The 22,840-nt window shown below is 43.2% G+C and overlaps 2 protein-coding genes across 7 annotated transcripts in view; both read right to left on the bottom strand.

The window, feature by feature from the left end:
* Window positions 1-22,840, bottom strand: part of LOC106613192 (E3 ubiquitin-protein ligase MARCHF8) — a 126,118-nt gene that overhangs the window by 7,403 nt on the left and 95,875 nt on the right. For all 6 annotated transcript variants that reach the window (XM_014215216.3, XM_014215247.3, XM_014215240.3 and 3 more), the window contains 2 exons: window positions 19,212-19,262; window positions 6,472-6,551 (listed from right to left, as the gene is read on the bottom strand). In XM_014215216.3, coding sequence (XP_014070691.1) covers window positions 6,472-6,551; window positions 19,212-19,262 — 131 coding nt within the window. The remainder of the gene's footprint in view (window positions 1-6,471; window positions 6,552-19,211; window positions 19,263-22,840) is intronic.
* LOC123743815 (uncharacterized) lies at window positions 1,306-6,465 on the bottom strand. The gene has a single exon (XM_045722469.2). The coding sequence runs from the start codon at window positions 6,012-6,014 to the stop codon at window positions 4,848-4,850; it is 1,167 nt and encodes a 388-aa protein (XP_045578425.1). The 5' UTR covers window positions 6,015-6,465; the 3' UTR covers window positions 1,306-4,847.

Here is a 22,840-nt window from a genome sequence, read left to right as displayed (position 1 = left end):
ACACACACACACCCCCCTGCCCACACACACACACACACACACACACACACACACACACACACACACACACACACACACACACACACACACACACACACACACACACACACACACACACACACACACACACACACACACACACACACACACACACACACACACACACACACACACACCCCTCCCCACAATCTGACAGGCTAATATAAAACGAGAGCAGGAGCACAAGACGATTGAAATTTCAAGCAAATGTGGCCTTTGTCAGAACACTGACCTTGCCCTCTAACAGAGCTGAGCCGAAACAGAACAGAACAGAGATTAATCCTCAATGAGCCTGCTTCACAACACAATTCTCCAAAAAGGCCTGGCTGATTTGAAATAGGAAAATATGAGGTGGTTTTTATGTAAAACTGAATAGGATTGTGTTGAGTAAAGGGAGCTATGGGACAAAGTGGTTTTATATAAAACAGAATAGGATTGTGTTGAGTAAAGGGAGCTATGGGACAAAGTGGTTTTATATAAAACTGAATAGGATTGTGTTGAGTAAAGGGAGCTATGGGACAAAGTGGTTTTATATAAAACAGAATAGGATTGTGTTGAGTAAAGGGAGCTATGGGACAAAGTGGAATTATATAAAACAGAATAGGATTGTGTTGAGTAAAGGGAGCTATGGGACAAATTGGTGATAATTCTCTGGCAGAAAAACCAACCACTATAGTTGAGAAGGTCACAGTTTGGTTTAAAATATATTGCCCTTTCTCTCACCCAATACCGTTGGCTACACTTCAAAATGAATGTAAAATGAAGGCATAATTTGTGTTCAAACAGAGTAAAGGGCAATTCTTTGAAGATTAATACTTAACATGAAACTAGTGATTTCCCTCAAGGCCTAAAGACACTTGAAAATGACCTGCCATTGTAATTTACTGACAAAGCCTTCTTAGTTGTCCTTGACAAGTGTTCATAGAGCCATATTACAATGAAAACAGCATTTTGCATGATATTCAGTCAGAATAAAATAACAAAACGGAACAGAGCAGAAAAGAAGAAAGGAATGAACAGAGACTGAGAGCACAGCAGGGTTTAGAAATAAGTTTGTCAAAAGAGTGCCTCCTGTCTGATCATAACCATGAGGTGAATCACACACACACACACACACACACACACACACACACACACACACACACACACACACACACACACACACACACACACACACACACACACACACACACACACACACACACACACACACACACACACACACACCCACCCACCCACCCACCCACCCACCCACCCACCCACCCAACTTGGTTAAGGGGGGAGGTGAGTGTAGCGAGTCAGGTAAGAGGATAATGAGTTTGATCTGCCCAAAGCCTCACAAGATTAAACAACAACATGAACAAAGGAGGAGTCGAGGAGGAGGAAGATGGAGCGGGATGGAGGGATAAAGAAGAGGTAGTGTTTATTGCTGGGGTAGGTTGTTGTGGTGTGTTTGTATGCAGCTCTGCAAAGCACTGAGAAAAACAAATTGATTCCCTCAATCCGTCTCACTAATTTAGAACAGTTAACGAGAGATTATAATCAACACGTACCACACCAGACTGAGTCCATAATGGTATTCATAAAGTATGTGTACTAGTATTCAGATGTGTGAGACAGTGCTTTACCAGACGACTGTGAGCTGTTCCTAAGCTCTCTGTTGATTGGCAAATAAATTGGCTGTATTGGTGTACATTTTATGCACTGCTGGCTTGCTGGGAATATTACAGAAACAGGGATTAAATTTGCCTTGCTCCGTCAGCCAGAAGACGTCTTGTTGAGCAGAGATAGTGAGATGGCAGGTGCCAGAGAGTATCTCGACATGGAACGCATTCAAATGCCAGCGGGAAACACGGGTTAAAATGATGATGGAAACAGGATGATAGAGAAACAAAGATAACTTCATTATAACGTCTGTGTATTCCTGCAGAGATGTAGGATCTTCATTTGACCTACATTGTCACAGCAAAATAATCTTGCAGTAACAGGATTTTAACGTTTAGTTTAACGTTGCTTGATCAGTGGTTAGGCTATTACAGTAGATGGCTTAAAGTATACATGGAAAGTGCAATACTGTCAAAATAATCTAATGTTAGTGTAGGTTTTCAGTGAATTTATGGAAATCAAGAAGCTCGTCTGCATTTCCTCATCTGAAAATTCTCAGCAACAAAATTCTGTCTCTCCAACTCCCACTGTACTGATATCTCTTGCAACACATTTGTGCTGGCTCGATTTCTGATCATTTCCTCTTGTTCAGGTCAACTTGAACTAGGGAGAGCCACTCCAATAATGTGTCAGAAAGACTGTTTTATTAGGTTAGCAGCCAGGACAGAACAGAACAGAGCAGACAAAATAGGAAGGATTTGGATAAGTGGTGATCTCAGTCCATCAGGGTTGGGTGTCAATTCCATTTAAATTCCTGTCAATTCAGGAAGTACACTGAAATTCCAATTCTCTTCAATGCTTTTCAATTAGGAAAATGTGTAATTGGAATTTGGTTTACTTTCTGAATTGCCTGGAATTAAATTAGAATTGTCTCAACCCTGAAGTCCATGTGTGCGTCCCAAATGGCACCCTATTCCCTTTATAGTGCACTACTTTTGACCAGGGTGCATAGGCCCATATAAAGGGAACAGGGTCCAATTAAAGCTCCTTGGGCTCCCGAGTGGCGCAGAGGTCTAAGGCACTGCATCTCAGTGCTAGAGGCGTCACTACAGAAACCCTGGTTCGAATCCAGGCTGTATCACAACCAGCAGTGATTGGGAGTCCCATAGGGCGGCACACAATTGGCCCAGCATCGTCCGGGTTTGGCCGGTGTAGGCCATCATTGTAAATAAGAATTTGTTCTTAACTGACTTGCCTAGTTAAATAAAGGTTATTTAACCACTGACACTACAGGAAGTACAGAGCAGTGGCAGTCGGTAAAATTTAAGATGAGGGAGAACAATATTTTTTTTTATGAGCATGGCCTTATTTCTATTACAGCATATTGGATGACTGTCATTCATATTCCATTCACCCAGTTCAATGTAACATTGATAGGTTTAGGCTATTACATGATACTCACATTTTCCCTGTACCCATCATGAGGTTGCTACACCCTAACCTGGCCTATGAATGAACGTTTACAGGTCAAGCGAAAAATTTGAGTAATCAAGGTGGCAGACAGTGACACATTCAATACCACCTTGCACACTCTTGCCTTCATCTATCAGTTGCAAACAAGAGTTTTTATTGGACAAATTCAGGTATGTTTATCCCCGTTTCTTTCCGTTTTCTTTCGTTTAAGAAATGTTTTTCAACAGAATCGGCGGAATGAATACACCCCTGATCACATGCAGACACAGTTCACTTTCTTAGCAGCCACATACAAACAGCAGATCATTTTTGCTCATTGTATAATTCCTTATCGCATCTACGCGCTCTTCTCCTCTCACCTTTTCACTTCAATTGTGGACTTAAGTGCACAACACATCAGTTGTCTGTGACCAGGCGAAACAACCTTTCCAGACCAAACCTTCAAATCATTACCGCTACACACAGCCTACATCCTTGTCAGCATATTAGCTCACATCATAGTCAACATAGCTACTAGTGAACCCACTACAATCATGCAGTGCGGTGTACATTCAGCAATCAGTTTAGCAGTTACATCGGCGGGCCTCGGTGAAAATAAATTCATAAAACCAAAAGCTTACCTTGATTTGGAAGAGGTTCCAGCGTTGGATAGCCATAGCCAGCTAGCTAACATAGCATCCTCCACTGTTTGAGCCTGGTGTTTGAGTAGGCTAAACTAGCTAGCTGCATTCGCTAGCTAAGTGAATATACAACAAAATATAGCTAGCCCGCTTTCACTCCATCTCTCTAGCTTCTCCTTCATTTTTAAAGAAATGAATTTGTTCAAAACTGCTCAACTACTGTCTTTCTCTCTCTTTGAGTCAACTACTCACCACATTTTATGCACTGCAATGCTAGCTAGCTGTAGCTTATGCTTTCAGTACTAGATTCATTCTCTGATCCTTTGATTGGGTGGACAACAGTTCATGCTGCAAGAGCTCTGATAGATTTCCGGAGGACGTCCTCCAACCTATGGAAGGGGGGTGAGTACCATGAGCCTCCTAGGTTTTGTATTGAAGTCCATGTACCCAGAGGAGGACTGAAACTAGCTGTCCTCCAGCTACACCATAGTGCTACACTACAGAGTGTGGTTGAGGCTACTGTAGATCTTCATTTCAAAACAGTGTGTTTTAATAAATTATTTGGTGACACGTGAATGAATATATTTAGTATAGTGTTATATAAAAAGGATAACGTTTTTAATGTTTCACAATTTTTATTAAATTCACTGAGGAGGATGGTTCTCCCCTTCCTCCTCTGAGGAGCCTCCACTGGTACAGAGGAGGAGTGATAAATCAGAACACCTTCATCCAAAAGCACTTGCTCCCTCTCGCCCTTTCTTTTTGTCATTCTCTCTCCTCTGTCTGTGTCTCTCCCCCCCGCCACCACCACGCCTGCTGTCCCTGTGGATAACCAGCAAGCTAATTATTTAAATTCTATTTTTCAATTTAAAAATAAAATACACCCACGCAAGCATACTTGGAGAGTAGACCACAGTGTGACTGACCATTCCATTCCAGCTAGTCCTGATCGCACAGTCACTACCACTTCACAGGAGGGATGGGCAGGGCTCTACCACGTCATATCACAGGAGGCGTAGGCAGGATCCAGCCATGGAATTCTATGTGTCTCTACCACATCACAGCACGGGGGTGAGCAGGAGGAGTTTACCACTTCACAGCACAGGGGGGTCACAATCCAGGAATCACCCACCTGCAGCAGTCTCCGGACAGCGAAGAGGGTGAGAGCGGGCCTGGCGTGAGAGGCCCCATTTTGTCAGAATGGGCAGGTGACGAACACTGGTCTAGAATTGAAAAACGGTCCAGATCGCTGTCTTCGTCCATGTAGCAAAGGGGGGCTGCCCCAAGCAGACCCAAATCCCCGCTTCTGGCACTTCCTGGGGCTCCAGCCCCTGTCCAAGTTCCGGTCCTTCCTTGGGGGATCTCAAACACATCGTCATCCCCCAGGAGGCCCTCTGTTCCCCCCAGGGGAGGCTCATTGCCCCCCATTAGGGTGCTGGAGGATTTGGTGACGTGGAGGCGGGAGGCATAGCTACCCAGCTCAGAACACTGCAGACTGGCAGAGGTAGAGGAGCGAGAGAAGGGGAGGAAGAGGCGGAGGAGTTTGGAGCTGGGCGGGTGGAGGTGGGAGTCAGGAGGTGGTGGTGGAGGAGGAGGGACGTCGGAAGAGTGAGGTTGGAGGCAGTGTTCGTGGGTGAGGTACTTGTAGTTGTTGGTGAATGAGGGAACAAGGTGAGTGTGTGTGCGGGTGAGTGTGTGCGTGGGGAAGGGAGGATGGTTCGAGGCCTGGTGTGGGAGTGTGGCTGCTTTGCTGTTGAACATCTTGGACTTCTGGTCCGTGTTGGGTTGTTTAGGTTTTACATCCAGCTCTCCTTCAGAACAGGTCCGGTCTATGAAGTGCAGTCCGCTACAGAGGCTGTCCATTCGCTGGCCCACATCGTTCAGAGAGTGAGAGAACTTCAGCGTCCCGTTGACGGTGGAGGGGCGGAGCAACGAGAGCCATTCCGTCCTGAAGGAGAGCCTGCCCCGGCCTTTGGAGGGCTTGAAGGCTGGGGGGGTGTCCTGGCAGAGTGTTGTCACAGAGATGCCCCCTCCTGACCCCTGAGAGGTTTTGCTGTTGGAGTTCATCAGAACCACGGTGGTCTGCAAAGGCTTCTCGGAGCCCTGGTCTGGAGATGTGGCGATAGGGCTGTGTGTGAGGGACCGGAGGGATGGAGGTTGGAGGAGGGGAGAAAGGAAGGGATGGTCGGGCAGACGATAGCAGAAAACCAGTACAGGAGAGAAGGAGAGATGGGTAGAAAAAATATATATGAAATGAAACAAAAGGCCAGCATGCATTCAAACAAAAAAGATGGAGAGTTAAATCAGGGAAGCTCCCTCCCTGACCTTGCACAAAGGGGTTGGCATGAAGCAGAACACCATTTCTGGACAATAACGTATTATTCTTCAGTACAGTGTAGTACTCCTCACTGCCATATCTAGCTCCCATCTATTCTGTTTAGCATCAGACAACACCATCTGTAACCCATCTGGCACCTTGCTTTCACCCTACATACAATCAACTAAACATGGGACTGCTAAGATCCAGAGCCAAGCATTACCCTCAGCAGCCCAAAGCATTTGAAGGATGTACACCAGCAGATGTCATGGTTGGAGAGTTAAAGGTCAGGGGTTCAGGGGTTAGAGTTTAAAGGTTATTGTTTAAAGGTGTGTGTACAGTACCTGCAGATGTCATGGTTGGAGAGTTAAAGGTCAGGGGTTCAGGGGTTAGAGTTTAAAGGTGTGTGTACAGTACCTGCAGATGTCCTGGTTGGAGGGGGTGACCGATGACCGTGAAAAGCTGCAGGGGACGTTGACGGAGGTGGGACTCCCCGCCTGAGGAAGAGAGAGAGAGAAACACAAATATAATTCTGATTAGTCTCATCGGCATCACTAGAAAAATACATTGGGCTTAATTTACAGTAAAGAGAAAGAGCTGGCCTCCGATTAGCTCTGTATCTTCCTCAGATAGCAAGCCGTTAGCTAGCTAGCAAGGGTATTTTTTGAGACTGCCAATGGAAATATCTCCAATGTTAGATAACTAGCAAATAGCTGATGGAGAACTTCATCCAGTCTACATGACTACACTTCCACAGAATGCATCATAAACATGGCATGTACTGACGCACAGCGTGATGAAAACAACAACCACACTGACAGAGTCCAGGAGATAAAATGGATTCAGAGCTGTCAAGAGTGCCGACCAAACTCATACAAATATACACAGTACAGCTGGCTGTTAGTTCACATTACATTACCACTAGCTGGCATCTGACGGAATTATTTAAAACGGCAAAACATTTGAAAAAAAAACAACTGGAAAACCAGTTTCAAAACTTAACTACTTCTGCAGATACTTGTATTTTCAGTTGGTCGGTTTATTAATTGTCTGTTAATTTAAAGGTTGAACATGAAAGTGTTAAAACATTTTCCATAGACTCTATGAAGTACTTCAATACTGCCACGCGAGCCTGGATTTCAAACGATCATGGTCATGGCGTGAATAAGCTCTATACCTCATTAAAACACTCATTAGCAGCACTGGTGTGGTAGTAACAAATGGGATCAGAAATCCTTTTGTCTATAACCTTGGTGTAGCCTTTACTCAGTGGTAGTAGGGGTGTGTTGTTATATTATGTGTCCCGGTACATCTGGTGTAGAGAATAGAAGCTCTGCAATCAGAGGCGGCAGGTAGCCTAGTGGTTTGAGCGTCGGGCTAGTAACCGAAAGGTTGCTGGATCGAATCCCAGAGCTAACAAGGTAAAAATCTGTCGTTCTGCCCCTGAACAGGGCAGTTAACCCACTGTTCCCCCGGTCATTGTAAATAAGAATTTGTTCTTAACTGACTTGCCTAGTTAAAAAAAGGTTACATTTAATAAATAAACAAAATCAGAAGCCTCCCAGGCTACAGGCACTACTATACACCACCAACTAATTACCTATTGACTACATCTGTAACTAAAGGGCAATTTATAGCTCAGGGGTTGGATGAGATCAATAAATTATTCAATGAATTCAACTCTGCCTTCACCTTCTCTCTCTCTATGTCAATTCAAGGGCTTTTACTTGCCAAAGCAAGTGGAGTGCATAATGAACAGTAAACATTACACTCACAGTTCCAACAGAATAAAGACATTTCAAATGTCATATTATGTCTATATACAGTGTTGTAACAATGTGCAAATAGTGAAAGTACAAAAGGGAAAATAAATAAACATAAATATGGGTTGTATTTACAATGGTGTTTGTTCTTCAGTGGTTGCCCTATTCTTCTGGAAACAGGTCACAAATCTTGCTGCTGTGATGGCTGTGATGGCACACAGTAGATATGGGAGATAAAGAATTTGAAAACAACCGCAATTTTGATTTTGGGTCTGTGTAATCTGAGGGAAATATGTGTCTCTAATATGGTCATACATTTGGAAGGAGGTCAGGAAGGGCAGCTCAGTTTCCACCTAATTTTGTGGGCAGTGTGCATATAGCCTGTCTTCTCTTGTGAGCCAGGTCTGCCTTTCTCAACAGCACCTTGCTATGCTCACTGAGTCTGTACATAGTCAAAGCATTCCTTAAGTTTGGGTCAGACACAGTGGTCAGATATTATGCCACTGCGTACTCTCTGTTTAGGGACAAGGAGCATTCTAGTTTGCTCTGTTTGTTATTTCTTTAAAATGAGTCAGGTAATTATCTTTTTGTTTTCTCATGATTAGGTTGAGTCTAATCGTGTTGCTGTCCCGGGTCCTGTTTGCGAACAGAGCCCCAGGACCAGCTTGCTTAGGGGACTCAGCGTGTCTCTCTCTCTCTCTCTCTCTCTCTCTCCTCTCTCTCTTCTCTCTCTCTCTCTCTCTCTCTCTTCTCCTCTCTCTCTCTCTCTCTCTCTCTCTCTCTCTCTCTCTCTCTCTCTCTCTCTTCTCTCTCTCTCTCTCTCTCTCTCTCTCTCTCTTCTCTCTCTCTCTCTCTCTCTCTCTCTCTCTCTCTCTCTCTCTCTCTCTCTCTCTCTCCCTCACACACACACACACACACACACACACACACACACACACACACACACACACACACACACACGAAGAAAAATAACCGCATGTAGGGGTGAGAGGATCAAAACAGAGGAGCTGTCTTTAAAATCAATCAGACGAGACAATATTTAACTGTGGAAGTAGAACATTTACATAGTGTGTTATTACACACCAGCAAGACTGGGAAAATGAGGAAGGTACTGTGTTATCTATATAACACTCAGATATACTGGCTATAATCGCACCGGAAGTGATGGTTGCCGTTTTATGGGTTCGTAACCAACTGTGCTATTTTGTACGTTTTTTTCTCATTGTTTCTAACTAATTTTGCACATAATGTTGCTGCTACCGTCTCTTATGACCAAAAAGAACTGGACCACCTACGAACTGGACAATTTTTGTTTATTTAACCTGTTGGGTCTAGGGGGCAGCATTTGCACGTCTGGATAAAAAAAATGTACCCGATTTAATCTGGTTACTAATCCTACCCAGTAACTAGAATATGCATATACTTATTATATATGGATAGAAAACACTCTAAAGTTTCCAAAACTGTTTGAATGGTGTCTGTGAGTATAACAGAACTCATTTGGCAGGCAAAACCCTGAGACATTTTCTGACAGGAAGTGGATACCTGATGTGTTGTATTGACTTTAAACCTATCCCATTGAAAAACACAGGGGTTTAGGAATATTTTGGCACTTCCTATTGCTTCCACTAGATGTCACCAGCCTTTACAAAGTGTTTTGAGTCTTCTGGAGGGAGATCTGACCGAACAAGAGCCATGGAACGTTGATGTCCCATTAGACACCTGGCGCGCTAGTTCATGTTGGGTACCCTCGTTCCAATACGTTATAAAAGAGTATGCATTCGTCCACCTTGAATATTATTCATGTTCTGGTTAAAAAAGGCCCTAATGATTTATGCTATACAACGTTTGACATGTTTGAACGAACGGAAATATATTTTTTCCCCTCGTTCATGACGAGAAGTCCGGCTGGCTTACATCATGTGCTAACGAGACGGAGATTTTTGGACATAAATGATGAGCTTTTTTGAACAAAACTACATTCGTTATGGACCTGTGATACCTGGAAGTGACATCTGATGAAGAGAATCAAAGGTAATGGATTATTTACATAGTATTTTCGATTTTAGATCTCCCCAACATGACGTCTAGTCTGTATCGCAACGCGTATTTTTCTGGGCGCAGTGCTCAGATTATTGCAAAGTGTGATTTCCCAGTAAGGTTATTTTTAAATCTGGCAAGTTGATTGCGTTCAAGAGATGTAAATCTATAATTCTTTAAATGACAATATAATATTTTACCAATGTTTTCTAATTTTAATTATTTAATTTGTTACGCTGACTTGACTGCCGGTTATTGGAGGGAAACGATTTCCTCAACATCAATGCCATAGTAAAACGCTGTTTTTGGATATAAATATGAACTTGATAGAACTAAAAATGCATGCATTGTCTAACATAATGTCCTAGGAGTGTCATCTGATGGAGATTGTAAAAGGTTAGTGCATCATTTTAGCTGGTTTTATGGTTTTGGTGACCCTGTCTTTGACTTGACAAAACATTACACACAACTCTTGTAAATGTACTGTCCTAACATACTCTAAATTTATGCTTTCGCCGTAAAACCTTTTTGAAATCGTAAAACGTGGTTAGATTAAGGAGATGTTTATCTTTCAAATGGTGTAAAATAGTTGTATTTTTGAAAAATTTGAATTTTGACATTTATTTGGATTCAAATTTGCCGCTCTTGAAATGCACCTGCTGTTGATGGAGTGCACCACGGGTGGCACGCTAGCGTCCCACCTAGCCCCAAGAGGTTAATGAGTCTGACGCGAAGGATATACTGCTTTGTCGAGACAAGGCCCAAATCCCCATTAAATCCCCGACAAGTAGGTAAACCACCGCTACCCTCTGTATTATTGGCCAACGTGCAATCATTGGAAAACAAATTGGACGATCTAAGATTAAGACTATCCTACCAACGGGACATTAAAAACTGTAATATTTTATGTTTCACCGGCTAAACAACGATAAGGATAATATAGAGCTGGCTGGCTTCTCCGTGTTTCAGCAGGACATAGCAGCTATGTCTGGTAAGACGAGGGGTGGGGGTGTGTGTCTATTTGTCAATAACTGCTGGTGCGCAATGTCTAATATTAAAGAAGTCTCAAAGTATTGCTCGCCTGAGGTAGAATACCTCATGATAAGCTGTAGACCACAATATCTATGTTATTGGTAGTCGTCTATTTACCACCACGAACCGATGCTGGCACTAAGACCCCAACCAACGAGCTGTGTAAGGCCATAAGCAAACAAGAAAATGCTCATCCAGAAGTGGTGCTCCAAGTGGCCGGGGACTTTAATGCAGGCAAACAAAAATTTGTTTTACCTAATTTCTACCAGCATGTCAAGTGTGCAACCAGAGGAAAAACTCTAAACCACCTTTGCTCCACACACGGAGATGCATACAAATCTCTCCCTCGCCCTCCATTTGGCAAATCTGACCAATCCTTCTGATTCCTGCTTACAATCACTGAAAAAACTAAAGCAGGAAGTACCAGTGACTCACTCAATACGGAAGTGGTCAGATGACGCGGATGCTACGCTACAGGACTGTTTTGCAAGCCCAGACTGGAATATGTTCCGGGATTCATCCAATGGCATTGAGGAGTATACTATCTCAGTCACTGGCTTCATCAATAAGTGCATTGACGACGTCGTCCCCACATTGACCATACGTACATATTCCAACCAGAAGCCATGGATTACAGGCAACATCCACACGAGTTAACGGCAAGATCTACTGCTTTCAAGGAGCAGGACACTAATCTGGACGCTTATAGAAATCCTGCTATGCCCTCAGACGAACCATCAAACAGGTAAAGCGTCAATACATGACTAAGATTGAATCCTACTACACCTGCTCTGATGCTTGTCAGATGTGGCAGGGCTGGAAAACTATTACAGACTACAAAGAGAAACCCAGCCGCGAGCTGCCCATTGACGAGAGCCTACCAGACGAGCTAAATGCCATTTATGCTCGCTTCGAGGCAAGCAATACAGAAGCATGCATGAGAGCACCAGCTGTTCCGGGCAACTGTGTTATCACTCTCTCCGTAGCCGATGTGAGCAAGACCTTTAAACAGGTCAACATTCACAAAGCCGTGGCGCCAGGACGTGTATTCAAAGCATGCGTGGACCAACTGGCAAGTGTCTAGACCCACTCCAATTCGCATACCACCCCAACAGATTCACAGATGACGCAATCTCAATCGCATTCCAAACTGCCCTTTCCCACCTGGACAAAAGGAACACCTATGTTAGAATGCATCTCAGAGTTCAACACCATAGTACCCACAAAGCTCATCACTAAGCTAAGGACCCTGGGACTAAACACCTCCCTCTGCAACTGGATCCTGGACTGCCTGACGGACCACCCCCAGGTGGTAAGGGTAGGCAACAACACATCTGCCACGCGGATCCTCAACACTGGGGCCCCACAGGGGTGCGTCCCTACCTGTACTCCCTGTTCACCCACAACTGCATGGCCAAGCACAACTCCAATACCATCATTAAGTTCGCTGACGACACAACAGTGGTAGGCCTGATCACCGAGACAGCCTATAGGGACAACAACCACTCCCTCAATGTGCCAGGATAACAACCTCTCCCTCAGTGTGAGCAAGACAATGGAGCTGATCGTGGACTACAGGAAAAGGAGGGCCAAACAGGCCCCCATTAACATCGACGGGGCTGAAGTGGAGCGGGTTGAGAGTTTCAAGTTCCTTGGTGTCCACATCACCAACAAACTATCATGGTCCAAACACACCAAGACAGTCGTGAAGAGGGCACGACAAAGCCTATTCCCCCTCAGGAAACTAAAGATTTGGCATGGGTATGGAGATCCTCAAAAGGTTCTACAGCTGCAACATCGAGAGCATCCTGACTGGTTGCATCACTGCCTGGTACGGCAATTGCTCGGCCTCCAAACGCACGGCACTACAGAGGATAGTGCGTACGGCCCGGTACATCACTGGGGCTAAGCTGCCTGCCATCAAGGACCTCTACACCAGGTGGTGTCAGAGGAAGGCCCTAGAAATTGTCAAAGACCCCAGCCACCCCAGACATAGACTGTTCTCGCTACTACCGCATGGCAAGCGGTACCGGAGTGCCAAGTCTAGGACAAAAAGGCTCAACAGTTTTTACCCCCAAGCCATAAGACTCCTGAACAGGTAATCAAATGGCTACCCGGACTATTTGCATTGTGTGCCCCACCAACCCCTCTTTTTACACTGCTGTTACTCTCTGTTTATCATATATGCATAGTCACTTTAACTATACATTCATGTACATACTACCTCAATTGGGCCGACCAATCAGTGCTCCCGCACATTGGCTAACCGGGCTATCTGCATTGTGTCCCGCCACCAACCACCCGCCAAACCCCTCTTTTATGCTACTTCTACTTTCTGTTCATCATATATGCATAGTCACTTTAACCGTATCTACATGTACATACTACCTCAATCAACCTGACTAACCGGTGTCTGTATGTAGCCTCGCTACTGTATATAGCCTCGCTACTGTATATAGCCTGTCTTTTTACTGTTGTTTTATTTCTTTACTTATCTATTGTTCACCTAATACCTTTTTGTACTATTGGTTAGAGCCTGTAAGTAAGCATTTCACTGTAATACCTGTTGTATTCAGCGCACGTGAGAAATAAACTTCTGATTTGATTCTATAAAAGGTAAATCCAATCATTGTGTCTGCCAATCTGAATGACTACAACCTCAGATCTGAATGGTACAGGCATTAATGATCATCGGCTATACATTTTACTAACATTTATGCAATATACTTTTTACTTATCTATCCATTATCACCAGAACGTCTGCATGAAGCGGGTGATGAAACAAACAGAAAACTAAAAAGCTTCTATCCAAAGCGACTTAAAGTACAATGAATGCATACATTTTTCAGAAATGAACCCACAGTCGTGGCATTGGCAAGTTCTAACAGAGCCTGTTAATGTGTGTCAGAATGTACACATAATTTACCATTCCTGTCATTCTCCTCATACCTCAAACACATCTCTATCCAACTCTTTGCCCTTCTCTGTTTGCACAGCCAACATTTCCTTGTTCTTTAAATTTAATTTCCCTTTAGGTATTTCACCTCAGTGAACAAAATGATGGTATGAGTCTTACTGAGGCCAAAGACCAAAGCAAATAACTCAGGCTTGGAGAGACCAAGTAAAGGCAGACTCTATCCAACCTAGTAACCATGATAATGACACTTACCGCAATAACAACTAGAAGTAGGCACTGTGACCTACTGAGACCAGATTCTAATAAAAAAAACGTATTCTACTGCCAATATGGGGCTCCCGAGTGGCGCAGCAGTCTAAGGCACTGCATCTCAGTGCTAGAGGTGTCACTACAGACCCTGGTTCGATTCCAGGCTGTATCACAACCGGCCGTGATTGAGGGCGGTGCAAAATTCTCCCGGGTTAGGGTTTGGCCGGGGTAGGCAGTCATTGTAAAATAAGAATTTGTTTTCAACTGACTTGCAAGTTAAAAAAACGTTATATAAAGAATTAAAAGAGCGAGGAAATCAGAAGACAAGATGCAGATGGCCTATATCTGAGTTATGTTGGCAAGACTGTGGCAACTGTATAGCAGTACAAAGCAAATAGTATTTGGTCCCTTCCTCACAGTCTAACCAAGGTGAAGGAACTGAAGTAAAAGTGAATGTACATGAGGACTATTCAGCCACATAGGAACATGTAAGGTCAATAGAAAGTCCATTATAATTAAAATGTTTATGCAGTTGCATGTCAGTGCAAAATAAATAGTATACTGCAGTGCGCTCCAAAGCAATGGTCAGCTGTCAGCATTGGAGAGAGAACGAGAGACAGTGATGTAGGCCTAAACAGTAGCAAACTGCTGCAAACCATAGCCACGGGAAGTAGCTATCAAAAACATTTTCCCACCAAATTTGTGCACTAGGCCTTTATTACTCCTGTATGAATGGAGAAAATAGCCCCTCTTCTCTGACTAACTCATATGGTCTCTGACTCCCCAGTAAACTACCCTGGAATGATAAGATGGTGTGTGCCATACTGATGTTGCCGCACACACACACACACACACACACACACACACACACACACACACACACACACACACACACACACACACACACACACACACACACACACACACACACACACACACACACACACACACACACTGAATACTAAGAACTGCCTGCCTCACGCATGACACATGTTCATAAACACGCCTGAGTGCTCAGTCACACGCGCCATTGTGGGACTAAACGTGTCTGCCTGGATATAACCTTGTCCCAAGGCTATTGTGCACAGCGCATATACAGTGCCTTCAGAAGGTATTCACACCCCTCGACTTTTTCCACATTTTGTGTTACAAAGTGGGATTAAAATGGATTTAATTGTCATTTTTTTGTCAACGATCTACACAAATACTCTGTAATGCCAAAGTGGAAGAAAAATTCAATCATTTGTAAAAAAAAAAATGTTTACAAAAATAAAACACTAATATAGCTTGATTACATGAGTATCAACCCTCATAGTCAATACATGTTAGGATCACCTTTGGCAGCAATTACAGCTGTGTAATTACAGCTGAGTCTCTAAGAGCTTTGCACACCTGGATTGTATAATATTTGCACATTATTCTTTTTAAAATTCTTTAACGACCATTTTCAAGTCTTCCCATAGATTTTCAAGCCGATTTAAGTTACAACGGATACTAGGCAACTCAGGAACATTCAATGTCGTCTTGGTAAGCAACTCCAGTGAATATTTGGCCTTGTGTTTTAGGTTATTGTCCTGCTGAAAGGTAAATGTGTCTCCCAGTGTATGCTAGAAAGCAGACTGAATCAGGTTTTCCTCTAGGATTTTGCCTGTGCTTAGCTCTATTCCGTTTATTTTTATTATAAAAAACTCCATAGTCTTTGCCGATGACAAGAATAACCATAACAAGATGCAGCCACCACCATGCTTGAAAATATGAAGAGTGGTACTCAGTGATGTGTTTTGTTGGATTTGCCCCAAACATAACTCTTTGTATTCAGGACATAACGTTGATTTCTTTGCCACATTTTTTGCAGTTTTACTTTAGTGCCTTATTGCAAACAGGATGCATGTTTTTGCATATTTGTATTCAGTACAGGCTTCCTTCTTTGCACTCTTATCAATTAAGTTAGTATTACGGAGTAACTACAATGTCGTTGACACATCCTCAGTTTTTTTCCTATCACAGCCATTGAACTCTGCAACTGTTTTAAAGTCACCATTGGACTCATGGTGAAATCCCTGAAATCCCCGGTTTCCTTCCTCTCCAGCAACTGAGTTAGAAAGGAAGCCTGTATCTTTGTAGTGACTCTGTCTATTTATTTACCATCCAAGTGCAATTAATAACTTCACTTCAATTAATAACTAACCCTAACCCTAACCCATCTACCAATAGGTGCCCTTCTTTGTGAGGCATTATAAAATATCACTGGTCTTTGTGGTTGAATCTGTGTTTAAAATTCACTGCTCTGCTGAGGAACCTTACAGATGCTTGTATGTGTGGGGTACAGAGATAAGGTAGTCATTCAAAATATCATGTTAAACACTATTACTGGACACTGCACAGTGAGTCCATGCAACTTATTATGTGACTTAAGCCAATTTTTACTCCTGGACTTATTTAGACTTGCAATGAAAGGGGTTGAATACTTACTGACTCAGGACATTTCAGCTTTTTATTTTTGCAAAAAAAACAATTAAGCATCCCCAAACCATCACACCACCACCACCATGCTTGACCGTTGGTATGAGGTTCTTACTGTGGAATGTAGTGTTTGGTTTTCGCCAGGCATAATGGGACCAATGTCGTCCAAAAAGTGAAACTTTTGAATCATCTGTCCATAGAACATTCTTCCAATAGTCTTGATGATCATCCAGGTGCTTTTGGCAAAATTGAATCAACTTTTTGGATGACATGGGTCCCATTATGCCTGGCGAAAATCAAACACTGCATTCCACAATAAGAACCTCATACCAACGGTCAAGCACGGTGGTGGTGGTGTGATGGTGGGATGGTTTGGGGATGCTTTGCTGCCTCAGGACCTGGACGATGTGTCTTAATATAAGGAACCATGAATTCTGCTCTGTATCAGAGAATTCTACAGGAGAATGTCAGGCCGTCTGTGAGCTGAAGCTGAAGCACAGCTGGGTCATGGAGTAAGACAATGAACCAAAACACACAATCAAGCTACATGAAAGTGGCTAAAAAACAAAATATTTTCAGTTTTGAAATGGCCCAGTCAAAGTCCAGACCTAATCCCAATTGAGATGTTGTGGCAGGACTTGAAACGAGCAGTTCATGCTTGAAAACCCACAAATTACATAGAGTTAAAGCAGTTCTGCATGCAAGATTGGGCCAACATTTCCAAAGCATTTGGTTGCAGTCATTGCAGCTAAAGGTGGCACAACCAGTTACTGAGTGTAAGGGGGCAATAACGTTTTTACACAGGGGAATTGGGTGTTGCATAACTTTGTTAACTAAATAAATAAAATAAGTATACTTTTTTTTTGTTATTTGAAAACTCAGATTCCCTTTATCTAATATTAGGTTTTGGTTGAAGATCTGATAACATTCAGTACAAAAAATATGAACAATCTTTTCACAGCCCTGTGCATTTGCAAGTACACGTCTTCATGACAACAACATTCTCAGTAACCAAATAAAAACGTTTTACTTTGTACTTTAGTTGAATGCACTGAATAAGTGGCTCTGGATAAGTGTCTGCTAAATGAGCAAAATGTAAATGTAACAATTGCAACACACACTGGGTATTATTATTTTCCTTTTTGGGGGGGGCGGAGCTCATTAAGATAATGCCGACTCATGCCACCCGGCTCAACGGAGCACTGCCATGGCGACGAAGTGACCCTGACTATTAGCAGATGTAAAGGCTTTATCCCACTAAGAGGCTCACAGGCTGCTCAGGGGAACAGGACCAATCTGTCCCGGCAGAGAGAAGGGAGCGGGGGAGAGGGATAGTGGAGAGAGATAGAGAGATACGGAGGGTAGATCAAGAGAGGTATTGGGACTAGTATTGTTCCAATATAAGGAACAATCAGTGTAACACTTCCATATGAAATCAATGTGTTTCTTTAGATCAGTGCAGGTGAGTAACGAAGAGACAAGGAGAGGAAGCCACTGTAGACTATTGAGTTGCAGCCCTGATGTTTAAATGAGTGTCAATTGGGGCGGAAGAGGTGAGACTGGCTGCATTCCAAACACTTAAAATACACACCCTCTCCCCTCAGCCCTCAAATGAAGTGGACACTTCTGATGACGTATCATGACGTCTGACGAGTTGACACTTGCAGGGCGAGGGGCGAGGGAAGAATGAATTCATTTTAAATGGGCCGCTCTTGCCCGGAAATCCGTCACGCGTTCATCCCAAAGTTGTGTTTTCAGTCATCATGGAACTGTTGTGTGCCTTACATGCTCTACAGTCAATTATGATTGTATTTCATATCTTGGCTAGAAAACAACGCATCCACAGACATCGAATGTTAGCCATCCTACTACATCAGGTAAATTGAAAATTACAATGTATAAGTGTGATGTCAAGGAAAGTTGTGCGCAAGCTAACATTTCCAAAAGCTAACCAAACAAAAACATCATTACATTTATGTGTTTGAGCTGTCATGTGCATTAGTAGCACTATTTCTAACTTATTTACATTCGTTTTTACTTACACTTGTATGTTGACTTCTCCATATTAATGATGGTTTTAAGTTCTGGCAGACTTTTCTTAGCAGATGTACAATCATCGCAAATTGAATTATGGGGCATTTCAGGCTCCGGAGTGAACATAATTGTACACTCGCAAACTCGATCAAAAACGAGGGCTGATGGGCTTTCGTTGCCAACTTCCCTTGCTTGGCTAATCATTTGGCCCGATGACAAAGATGGCTGCGGGGATTCTCCCAAGGGCATAAGGCAAGGGTAAGTGGAGGAGGGTGCGTCTTTTATGAGTTTGAAACGCAGCCTGTGTGTTTGGAGACGTCTCTCTCAATAAATAACAACTGATCAGAGAGCTGTACCTCTGACTGTGGAAGTGACTGGCAGGTTAGGACCCCCTGGAAGTCTAGGCGTGACTCTCTTTCTCTACAGGATGTCTCCATTCTGTCCAACACCCTCTGTGTTATTTTCACTTTTCTATCTTTCTCTCTCGCTTTCTTTTATCTCTCTCTCTCTCTCTCTCTCGCTTTCTATCCCTCTCTCGTCAAAATAACTTTTTGGTAGCCCTCAGTTCTTTAATCCCCTCTTTCTCTCTTGGGTTGGCCTCTGGTAGGTACAGGTCTGTCATATACCATTCATCCTGTATGTTCCATCTCTGTCCTTACCTTGGAAATATTGCTGGACCTGCTGGCAGAATGCCCCAGGGGCTTCTCATTCTGAAAGAGAGGAACAGAAAGACAATATTAGACACATTTAGTCATTTTGAAACACAGACCACTGTAGCAGCAGATACTGTAAATCATATCAACATTTGACTGGGCCAATAACCGAAAGGTCGCTGGTTTGAATTCCCGCGCTGACTAGGTGAAAAATCTGTCCTTGAGCAAGGCACTTAACCCTAATTGCTCCAGTAAGTCGCTCGGGATGAGAGTGTCTGCTAAATGACTAAAATGTAAATGTAAAATACGTTCTATCTTTAACTGCGTTAGAAACATAAGAGACAACAAGGAGAATCTGTTAGAACTTTTGCAGTGATTACACATGATAACATATGGCTGGTAATGATTATTACATCTTTACAGCACTGCACACTTACCAGCTGTTTGGTTATGGACACAAAAGATTTTCGGAAGACAATGAAAACTAGTTGATAAACTTGTTTCATGCTGAAGAAACAGACACCAGACACCAGACACACACCAGCATCTACTTTATTTGTTGTAATTACTCTATCCCTTCCCTTGTGTGTCTAGCCTTCCATAGTTGCCATGGTGATGCTAGTGAGAGGTCTGTGTGTTTAGTCTCCATTCTCAGCCTTCCATCCCACCCTCTCTCTCTGTCTCTCCATGTATGTAAGTGTGTTAAGTCTCCATTCCACCCTCTCTCTCCATGTATGTCTGTGTGTTAAGTCTCCATTCCACCCTCTCTCTCCATGTATGTCTGTGTGTTAAGTCTCCATTCTCTCCCTTCTATGTATGTCTGTGTGTTAAGTCTCCATTCTCTCCCTTCTATGTATGTCTGTGTGTTAAGTCTCCATTCTCTCCCTTCTATGTATGTCTGTGTGTTAAGTCTCCATTCTCTCCCTTCTATGTATGTCTGTGTGTTATTTCTCTCTCTCTCTCTCTCTCTCTCTCTCTCTCTCTCTCTCTCTCTCTCTCTCTCTGTGTGTGTTAAGTCTCCATTTCACCCTCTCTCCATGTATGTCTGTGTGTTAAGTCTCCATTCCACCCTCTCTCTCTCTCTCTCTCTCTCTCTCTCTCTCTCCATGTCTGTGTGTTAAGTCTCCATTCCACTCTCTCTCCATGTATGTCTGTGTGTTAAGTCTCCATTCCACCCTCTCTCTCTCTCTCTCTCCATGTATGTCTGTGTGTTAAGTCTCCATTCCACCCTCTCTCTCTCTCTCTCTCTCTCTCTCTCTCTCTCTCTCCATGTATGTCTGTGTGTTAAGTCTCCATTCCACCCTCTCTCTCTCTACATGTATGTCTGTCATTGGCCGAACTTCAGCCTAAAGATACATAAGCAAGCAACAACACACACAAACACCAACTCCCCCACAAAAAACACCCACCCACAAACATGTATACAACACACACACACACAGTGTGATTAACGACTGAACTGTGAACTGGTGGTGTGCCAACATCACACTATTACTTATCTCAGAGGGAGGCAGGGGCCGTGAATGATCTGCTGTCAAATAGCAGATAAGCATACAACATACGCATGCACACTCACATGTGCGCACACACGCACACACACACTTCTGATAAACAGACCCTGATGAATCTACACACAGCACATGCATCTGAGAACCCGTGTTTATCCATCTGTGTGTGGCCATAATGGTTGGCTGTTGTGACACAGGTTCTTTATGAAGAGCAGACTTAAACATACAGAATCGTACTGAGAAACAGAGCAACAGACAGATACAAGGAGATAAGAAGAGAGAGAGCGAGAAGAGACAATGAGATAGAGAAGGAAAGAAAGAAAGAAAGAAAAAGAGAGAAAGGGAGAGCGATAATAGGGGGAACATAAATTATTTTTTGTCCTCTGTTTCCTCGAGTAATGGAGTAATGATGAGGAACTCAAGGTTGCCATGAGAGCCGCTGCGGAGGGAAATAACAAGGCCACTAATACAGAGCCTTCCCTCCAATTTAATAGGACAGGATGATTAGGATACAACGAGGAGAGGAGGAGAGACTGATAGATAGATGAGAGCAGGGAAGTGCTGAACACTCTCCACGCTCAGATTAGAGAGGAAGGTCTTTCGTCCCAGTAAGGAACTGAAGCAGTATTCATGTTCTCTCTCATCGGCTCTCTCAGTAAAATATGTCACCAGTCTCACTGGGTTTGAGAGTCATCTCATTGAACAAACACGCACGCACACACGTCTCAAGCCTGTGTGCTTATCTATCTGTGTGTGGTCATAATGGTTGGCTCATGTGACGTGTGTTCTCTTTGGTTCTTTTCACTCATTATCTTTATGAAGAGTACACAGCGTCGCAAACGTATATACTTTATGGTGGACTGATGCCATCTTAATTCTAGACAGAGATATACAGTACACTGAGTATACCAAACATTAGGAACACCTTCCTAATATTGAGTTCCCCCCCTTTGGGTGGAGGACCATTCTTGATACACACGGGAAACTGTTGAGTGTGAAAAACTCAGCAGCGTTGCAGTTCTTGACACAAACCTGGCACCAACAGTGGGGGAAAAAAGTATTTGATCCCCTGCTGATTTTGTATGTTTGCCCACTGATAAAGAAAGGATCAGTCTATAATTTTGAAAATGGGTCGTGGATGGGAATTCCAGCATGACAATGACCCAAAACACACGGCCAAGGCAACAAAGGAGTAGCTCAAGAAGAAGCACATTAAGGTCCTGGAGAGGCCTAGCCAGTCTCCAGACCTTAATCCCATAGAAAATCTGTGGAGGGAGCTGAAGGTTCGAGTTGCCAAACGTCAGCCTCGAAACCTTAATGACTTTGAGAATATCTGCAAAGAGGAGTGGGACAAAATCCCTCCTGAGATGTGTGCAAACCTGGTGGCCAACTACAAGAAACGTCTGACCTCTGTGATTGCCAACAAGGGTTTTGCCACCAAGTACTAAGTCATGTTTTGCAGTGGGGTCAAATACTTATTTCCCTCATTAAAATGGAAATCATTTTATAACATTTTTGACATGCGTTTTTCTGGATTTTTTTGTTGTTATTTTGTCTCTCACTGTTCAAATAAACCTACCATTAAAATGATAGACTGATCATTTCTTTGTAAGTGGGCAAATGTACAAAATCAGCAGGGAATCAAATACTTTTCCCCCCCACTGTACTACCATACCCCGTTCAAAGGGACTTACATTTTCTGTCTTGCCCATTCACCTGTCTCCTCACCTTTACACTGATGGAGTGGATTTAACAAGTGACATCAATAAGGGATCATGGCTTTCACCTGGATTCACCTGGTCAGTCAATGTCAGGGAAAGAGCAGGTGTTCTTAATGTTCTGTATACTCAGTGTACAGTACATGTACATAACACATACAGTATCATACTTATACTGAGAAACAGACAGATAAAAGGAAGATAAGAGGAGAACAAGCGTGAGTAAGATAACAAGAGAAGGGATGATCCAAAGAGAGAAATATAGACAATGAGATTAAGAAGGAAATATATATAGAGAGAAAGAGAGTGATAATAATCTTGTTTTTTGTCCTCTTTTCCTTCGCTAGTCTAAGATGTAGTAATGATGAGGAACTCAAGGTTGCTATGAGAGCCACTGCTGAGGGACAAT

This window comes from Salmo salar, chromosome 01 (assembly GCF_965601325.2).
Source record: "Salmo salar chromosome 01, fSalSal1, whole genome shotgun sequence".
In the NCBI taxonomy this organism is placed as follows: domain Eukaryota; kingdom Metazoa; phylum Chordata; class Actinopteri; order Salmoniformes; family Salmonidae; genus Salmo; species Salmo salar.
Note: the sequence above shows the minus strand (reverse complement) of the source record. Positions and strands in the feature narration are given on the sequence as shown.

Coding starts and splice junctions, on each gene's coding strand:
- LOC123743815 (XM_045722469.2), bottom strand. CDS start 6,014: ATGCATGCTGGCCTTTTGTTTCATTTCATATATATTTTTTCTACCCAT.